We start from the raw sequence: 8335 nt of genomic DNA on the forward strand, positions 1-8335 counted from the left end.
TCCCTCTCCTCTGTCTTCTTGCAAGGACGTCGGTCATTGAGTTTAGGGAGCCCACCTCGATAATCGGGGATGATCCCATCTTGAGATCATCACTGACACCTGCGAAGGCCCTTGTTCCGAGGAAGGTGACAGCCGTAGGTTCTGGGGGGGTTAGGACGTCGACGGATCCCCCCCACGTCCCGAACCGAAACCCTGACGGAGGATGGCATGCTCCGCGTGTGGCTCTTTGTGTTCTTCCAGGTGCGTGGCAGGCTGCTGCTTCATTCCCTTCTGCGTGGACGCCCTACAGGACGTGGACCACTACTGCCCCAACTGCAAAGCTCTCCTGGGGACCTACAAGCGCTTGTAGGACTCGGCCAGACCCGGAGGGAGCCGCGCGCCGCAGGAAGTGCTCTCCGACTCGTACCCAGTCCTGCCCCTGGTGGGGGTTCCACCTTGCCGGCCTCGTCTCCCCAGGGGCTTCACCTTCGTGTCTTCTTTTGGGGGCAAAAAAATACATCGCCAACACACCCCACCTCCAGAACCCCAGACGTTGCTGCTTGGCGTCGTGCACAGGACACGCAAAGACGTTCACCTTGAGTGCTGGTTCAAGGGCCTCCCGCCTACCGTGACCCCAAGTCACCCCGTCCAACTGTGACCGTTGCCCCGTCCAAGTATCTTCTGGTGATTGGCCGGTGGCCGGCTGCCTCGGGGCCCTTTTCTTGCCTCGGGGGCCTTTCCGGGGGACAGTCTCAAACCGAGAAGCCGCACGTTGCCTTATTTTTTGAGACCGTTCTGGCCCAGATACCGAATACGGCTGACCCAGCCTTTTGAGTGCTTGCCTTCAGGCTCATCTGTGTCCCCCCGCCCCCACCGCCCCCCTTGTGGCGACAAAAAATCTTGCCTTATAAACTAAGGGCTTGGCTCTCAGAGTCTGTAACGGCGGGCTTTTCATTAGCACACCGATTCACTTTAATTTCTTCATTCCTTCTTAAGTGCAAGGAGGACCTACTCACACCCTCCAGACACACGTCCGTGAGGTCAGAAATGCATGCTGAAAACGTAGGGCCGGATCCACCCATGGATCTGGTTTCCCTCAACTGCTTTCCATGAAGGGCTTTTTTTTTTTATTCTTGGAGAGGAATTGTTTGTATTAACCGCTCTTATGACCCCCTTTTGGTCTTAAACACCTTGGGACCTCATTTTGAAAGGAGGGATTTATAGAACCATTTTTCTTAACCGTATGACTGTCACCACGTTCCCATTTGCCAGTGCACTTTCTCTCTCTCTTTTTTTGTTTGTGGTCCTTAACGGAAAAAGTAATGGATAATTTCATCCACTGCTTCTCCTTGGGTTTAGCATGGTTCTTAAAAACCTCTATAATGGCGCTCTTAAAGAGGGACCCCATTTGGGTTCCCAGTGGTTAGAAAGGCCAAGGAAGAGCAGTTTCAGCACATCCCGGTACCGCGGTGCTGGAGAGCTTGGGGACCTGACTGTTGCAAGGGAATCTAAATTCTGATTTTATTTTTCAGAGATACAGTTTGTTGTAGGACGTCGGAAGACATGATTTCTGGGACTCAATCGGCAAACCAGAGTCCTCGGTTGGCTGTTGTGTCATCTTCGAAATCAAGATAAAGCTGGGGTCCGGCTTTCAAGAGTCCCCGTTTTGATACTGAATATGCACAGGGCGTGCATGTGAATGATATGTAGAAATCAAGCCTAGGGCTTGAACAAAAATCTGTATATTGGCTGAAAATCCTAGCTGTAACCATTGATTCAGCTTATACATTGGATGTTCTGAAAGTAATTATTTTTGCAACGATTTATGGATACTACATAGTACTTTGGTGTTATCTGCTTTTACAAAATAAAGTCTTTGGTTTACTCGGTGAACTATTTGTCCATTCTTAACGGTGTAAAGAAAGGTCTCGTGTTGCGTTTCCAGCCGTTGCCATAAAGAACCTTTATTTGGTCCCTAACGGTAGAAAAATCCTTCATGATAAACAAACGTCAGGCTTGCTGAATATCCCTCCACTTCAGGACGACCAGGGCGGAGCTGGGCGCATTGGTAGTGAGTCAGAATTGAATGTTAGGCTGTTGCAACTCACTAGGCATCATCTCTGGCAGGAAACCATAGCTTTCAGGTTTTAATGAAATGCACAGAAGAGAGCTGTCCTCATTCATTCTCCAAACAACACATGCTTTGTTCATTGATCAGGGTGGTTGTGAGTTGCGAGAAAAGAGGGGCATTGTAACTCGCCAGGAATATGAATGTCCTCCCCCCTTGTCCTACCTGGTCACAGAGCCTCGTTTCGGAAGGCACGGGAAAATGATGGCATCTTGGCATGGCTTACGTTGTCGTTTAAACCCTAACCTAAACGGTCCTGAAAAATCGCCACCGACCTCCTCTCGATCGCATGGTCTCATTGGGCAAGATGGGGGCCGGGCGGATGGTGGTACAGAACTGATCTCAAGCTGGGATTAATTACATATGCAGGGTCCACAAGACAAGAGCCCTGTTTCAGGGACCAGAAGACGTACACTCTGTGGAACTGAAACTGACATCAGATGCCTGGAGTAGGAAGCATTCATGGGTCACTCCTTTGTGTTGGTCCGAGCGCGGGCGCACTCATACATGTTTACAAATTACAAGGCTCTTTTGTGTGGCCAGTGTTTGTCGGGGATGTTGGGAGTTGAGTGTGTCGCCAACGCTGAACCACATCCAATGAACGAAAGAGCTTTATGTCTACTAGGACCTCAAGAATTTTACCGATTTCAGACGCTGTCAGGCTGTCTGTCTCATATACCGTTCGTCCATCTGGGAGAGGTGGCCTAATACATCAGTGTTGGTTGGCGTCTTGTAAACAAAAAAGTATTCAGGGATGGCACCTATTTAAGCCAGCTGGAAGCCCATGACTTTTCCTGGCCGCCCGCTGCACCGCCCACAAAAATGTTTTCCTTTGGATAACTGGTTTCCCAATTTGTACTGTGAGAGCACCTCTCCGGGGCGCCGAATGATTCGTAAATGTGGCTTCATACACTCATGTGCAGTTTGGCCTCGGTTTTCTCCCTGGCGGCAGCCTCTTTCGTGTTCAGGTTGTTAAAATCCTTCTCTGACTCTCTGGGCTCGAGGATCTCTGTTAGGAGTAAATGTCGACGTTGGAATTTTACTTGCAAAGTTCTGATTTGCATTTGGGATCCTATTAAAATTATCTCCTACATTTATGACTCAACTGTTCTCCAAAGAGTCGTCTGTTTTTTATAGATGCAGGAGAGGATTGTAACTAGATCCAGCAAGGTGATGAAAGAGAAACCAGTTTGTGTGTGTGTGTTTCCAGCCTAAGAATTTTAAAGAAACAAGATTCTGAGGGTCAGATTTAAACACACACACACACACACACACACACACACAGAAAACCACAGCTCACAGCCAAGTGTATCGCCTAGTGCATTTAACTAACTTTGGGGACTATTCTCTGCGGTATTAGGAAAATGTTCACGCGTTTACTTTATTTCCCTTTTAAATAAGCTACTTGAGATCAGTTTTAGGTTCACGGCCAAACAGCGGAGAGGACAGAGCTCTCTCATACACCCCTGCCCTCACCACAGCCTCTCCTCCTCCCCCCACCCCCCCGCAGGGGCTATATTTGTTAGAACTGATGAACTTAGGGGTTTGGACACACGTGTAATGATAGGTATCCACCGTGATAGCATCACACTGAGTAGTTTGCTCTGCCCTAAAAATCCTCCGTGTTCTGTCTGTTCTTCCCTCCCTCCCCGTTAACCCCTGGCAACCACTAAGCCTTCTACCGTCTCCATAGTTTTGGCTTTTCCAGAATGTCTCAGAGTGGGAGCCGTCCAGCATGGAGCCTTTTCAGATTGGCTTCCTCCACTTAGCATGACGCATTTAAGGTTCCTCCGCATCTCCCCGTAGCTTGAGAGCTCATTTGGCTTTGAGTGCTGAGTGGTATTCCATTGTGCGGATGTACTACGCAGCCAAGGAGATCCAAACAAGCCTCTTAGGGCGCCGCGGCGTCTCCCAGGTGATGCGCCTTTTCCCAGATAGGCCGTATCGGCGTAGGGGTCTTGGATCCGGGGCCTCGTGCAGCTCGGTACCAAGCACAGCCCAGCCTGGGAAGAGGGAGCAGTGGGCCCAGCACGGCCCTGCCAACATTGCTTGGCGGCGACTGTTTTTTAAGCTAAAATCCACCTGCCATTAAGGTGTCTGATGCGGCAACATTTGGCACACCCACGGTGCCGCGCAAACGTCACCGCTAGCAAATTCTGAAACTTCGGCGGCGGCCCAACGCAAAACACCACGCCCTCTGCCTCTTCTCCCGGCACCCGGCAGCCTCCCATTTGCCTTCCGTTTCTCTGGATTTACCTAGTTTGGATAGTTCGTGCAAAGGCGCCTCCATGATCCGCGGCCTCCCGTGGCTGGCTGCTTTCACCCGGCGGCCCGATTTTGAGGTTCGTCCGCGTTGTCGCGTGAATCCGTGCTTCATCCCTTTTAGCGGCTCAAAGATATGCCACGGTGTGGCCATATTCCACATTTTGGCAGTCCGGTAGTCTGTTGACAGACATTCGAGTCGTTTCCGCCTTTTGGCCCTTACGAGTAATGAACGCTGCTGTGCACGTACGTGTGCAGGTTTTTGTGGGACGTCTGCGGTTGGTTTTCCGGAGAATTTGCCTCGGAGCGGATTTGCTGAGTCATCCGGTGGTTCAGTTTAACTTTTTGAGGAACCTCCTAGTTGCTTCTTAAAGAAACGTTTCCTGGGGCGCCTGGGTGGCTCAGGCGGTTAAGCGTCTGACTTCGGCCCAGGTCATGATCTCGCCGTCTGTGAGTTCGAGCGCCGCGTCGGGCTCTGTGCTGACACCTCGGAGCCTGGAACCTGCCTCGGATTCTGTGTCTCCTTCTCTCTGTCCCTCCGCAACATGTGCTCTGTCTCTCTACGTCTCTCAAAAAATAAATAAATGTAAAAAAAAAATGTTCCCTATTGCGAAGCCACATCTAGCAAGGTCTCCCCATTCCGAATATGCTCTTGGAGCAGCCCCGTGGCCACAGGGATTTGCCCTGACTCCTCAGCTGATCTGAACCCCATTCAGCCCCTCTGTGTGGACCTTCTTTCGAGAAGGTGCTATGAACCCCAAAATAGAGTCCTCCGGTGCTGTCAGTCACTTGTTTATCTGTGCGCTCTGATTGGGGGTACAGCTGGGGTTCTGCTGTCCCCTCCCTTGTGCAATTGACTGTAGAAGGGAAGAGACATCAAGAAAGGCTCAGTCGGTTGAGCGTCTGGCCTCGGATCAGGTCACGATCTCACGGTTCGTGGGCTTGAGCCCCGCGTCGGGCTCTGTGCTGACAGTTTAGAGCCTGGAGCCTGCTTTGGATTCTGTGTCTCTCTCTCTCTCTCTCTCTCTCTCTCTCTGCCCCTCCCCCACTCTCTCTTGTTCTCGCTCTCTCCCTCTCAAAAATGAATAAACATTTACAAAAAAAAAAAAAGAAAAAGAAAACTTAACATTACAAAACTGTTGATGTGCTTTTGGGGGGTGATGGTGGGGTTTGTGGGGTTCAGAGCCGATGCCCAAGAAAGAATTCTTGAAGACATCTTTGGTGCAAAAAGTTGATTTAAAAAGACTTTTTTTAATGTTTATTTATTTCTGAGACAGAGACAGAGCATGAGTGGGGCAGGGGCAGAGAGAGAGGGAGACACAGAATCCGAGGCAGGACTCCAGGCTCTGAGCTGTCAGCACAGAGCCCGACGCGGGGCTTGAACTCCTGAACCGGGAAATCATGACCTGAATCGAAGTCGGTCGCTCAACCGACTGAGCCACCCAGGCGCCAGAAAAAAAAAAAAATGTGATTTTATTAAAGCACTAGGGACAGGGACCCTGAGCAGGAGACTTTCATATGCTAAAGACTCACAGATTACTGAAGGCCTAGCTATTGTGGAGCTAAAGTGGTTTTTCCCTCCAGCAAAACATTAGCATTAAGATTTAGGGAGTTCCTGGAGAAAGTTCTACTCTGCCTGCCTCAAGTATCTGTCCACGGACTGCAGGTGAATAAGGAAATTCAATTTTATCTGCCGTTTCCTTCTGCCTTTGTTTCCCCACATCACCGTGGAGGGAGGGTGATGTTGGGGCTCCAGGAAACTGAGCCTGTAGGTTTCTGGAGATGAGGCTATGGGTAGGATTGCCTTTTTCTTGTAATTTACAAAGACATTTGTAAACTGATGGAGACTGTGATCGCTATCAGTTACTGTCGGGTTTTCTTTCCTTTCCTTTGTTCTTGGGCAGCCAGGAGAGCCCAAGGAATGTCATCCATATCCCACCTGTGCTTGACCTCAGCTTGCCTTATGGCCCCTCATCACTGTTACAAAGTACAGGCCAACAGCGTTAAGGGCAGTGATGGCTTTTGCAGGGAGGGGTGCCTTATCCTTTAGACGATCAAGTCCTTCTGCCTTAGGAGGGCAGCCCTTGGGCTTCTAGGCCGCAGTCTGCAAGTGTGTTTGTTGTTCTGTGCCTTTGTGTGATTCAATTTGCTGTTTCTTCCTCCCTGGGTGCAATCACCGGATTCTTGCCATTTTCTGTGGAAGAGCGGTAGTCCTTGAAACATAATCCTTTCCCCTAGCTCTTGTCTCCTGATTTCCTGTCGATAAGCAGGAAGCCTGGGGCTGGCTTCCAGTAAGTGGGTGGCTGCGGGCGGGGTATGGCTCTGCCTACCTACCTGCCTGTGACCACTGGAAAACGTGACCTCTGCCCACGGGGCTGCAGTGTTCTCCCAGGTGTGTGCCCCTGAGGATGGGGGCGCCCCCTCTTGAAGCTGGCTCACCCGAGCAGACTTTGCCGTCCCCAGTGAGGACATTGCGGGAAACATTTGACGACCGCTTACAATTCCCAGTGGGGATGTTTTTGTTGCTTTGTTCCCAGTGGGCTCCCAGGCCGAGAGAGTGGGGAAAGCACGTATGGTACAAATACAAGCTTCTTCGGCTATAATTTCCTTATAACCTGCAGCCCGTGGACAGATGCTGGAGGCGGGCAGAGTAGAACTTTCTCCAGGAACTCCCTATGTCTTCATGCTGATGCTTTGCTAGAGGGCAAACGACCCTAGTCTGGCAACAGCTAGGCCTCCCCTATCCTGGGAGTGTTCTTTAGCATATGCAAATCTCACTGGAAACTTCCCTGGGCTTTACCCCCCAACCCCATAGTATATAACTAGTCTCTCCTCATGGTCCTGGGGCAGCTCTTCCTGCCCACGGGTCCCGTCTAATGAGAATCACCTTTTTGCACCAAAGATGCCTTCAAGAATTCTTTCTTGGTCATTATCTCCAGATCCCCCACCATCACCCCAAAACCTCACCCGTGGGTTCCTTTCGTCTTGGCTTTCTGCACATTCTCAAACCCGAAGCTGTTAGCCCAGCAGGAAACTCTGTGTGTGTGTGTGTGTGTGTGTGTGTGTGTGTGTGTGTGATCTTGGCGTGGTTGGTGTGGGCATCTTGACCACGTAATTACAGGATTCTTGCCCCGTTTCACTGAGAGCCTTTCTCTGTGGCCGGCCCGGGGAACTGTCCCTGCTTTGTCGCTTTTCTAACTAGGAAACCTTCCCTCCTTGTTTTATGTTGAGCCTGCCCGCTTACATCAGCGAAGTGGTTTATCAGTGAGACCACATGTGTGTGCATGCGTGTGAGTGCAAGTGAGAGTGTGCGTGCCTCTTGTGAGGGTGTGTGGGGTCTGGCTATGTGTGAGTGGGTCGGTGCACGGGTGGGTGTTTCTGTGAGCGTTTCGGGGGGCTCTGGGAGCCTCCCTAGCTGCTGTGTCTAGCTCTGCGTGTATGTGTCTCTGGGTGTGTGCAGGCAAAGGGCAGCCACATGGCTGTACCTCCTGGAAGCCACGTCCTGCACGTGGCCACGTGGCTTCCTGGCTGTGCCCTCAGTCCTCCAGCTGGGGGGGGCCCTGCAAGGACATCCGGGTCAACCACCCCAGCGGGGGGGGATCTTGAGGACTAAAGGGCCCGAATGATTGTCTTCGTTCCTGCGTTTAAGCTGTTTGGATACAGCGTAGGTGTGGACGCACTTGGCCTCCTGGCCTCGGGCTTTGACAGTCACCGCCCTCGTCAGGCTTTGGGCTGGTGATTCCGGGGTGGGGGGCCCCTCTGAGGCTCCTGTGGTGGGACCAGCCTAGGCCGTTGCGCTCCCCCTGGGCCGCACCTGTGAATCCCGGCCGCAGCCACAGCCCAGACCCCCTGAATCAGAAGCTCTAAGGTGCAGCCAGGCCTCGGGTGACCTCTCCCCTGGGCACCGTGGGCACAGTGCCGGGGGCCCACGATACTTCTGGGGCTCAAGGAAATGCTCTGATTTTA

At 51.6% G+C, this 8335-nt stretch overlaps 1 protein-coding gene and 1 long non-coding RNA gene across 2 annotated transcripts in view; one reads left to right on the forward strand and one right to left on the reverse strand.

Annotated features, from left to right (window-relative positions):
• The window catches only part of LITAF (lipopolysaccharide induced TNF factor), a 27466-nt gene extending 25594 nt beyond the window's left edge, over nucleotides 1–1872 (forward strand). Inside the window, exon 4 of the mRNA XM_086691219.1 lies at nucleotides 241–1872. Within this exon, the coding sequence (XP_086547345.1) occupies nucleotides 241–349 (109 nt within the window). The 3' untranslated portion in view covers nucleotides 350–1872. The remainder of the gene's footprint in view (nucleotides 1–240) is intronic.
• Nucleotides 1113–4628, reverse strand: LOC147573121 (uncharacterized). Its single transcript, XR_015245223.1, has 2 exons — nucleotides 3790–4628; nucleotides 1113–3116 (listed from the first exon to the last, which is right to left on the reverse strand). It is a non-coding gene; the product is annotated as an uncharacterized LOC147573121 (long non-coding RNA).
• Nucleotides 4629–8335: the final 3707 nt, after the last annotated feature.

This window comes from Puma concolor, chromosome E3, assembly GCF_028749965.1.
Source record: "Puma concolor isolate L17-30 chromosome E3, mPumCon1.1.hap2, whole genome shotgun sequence".
NCBI lineage: Eukaryota > Metazoa > Chordata > Mammalia > Carnivora > Felidae > Puma > Puma concolor.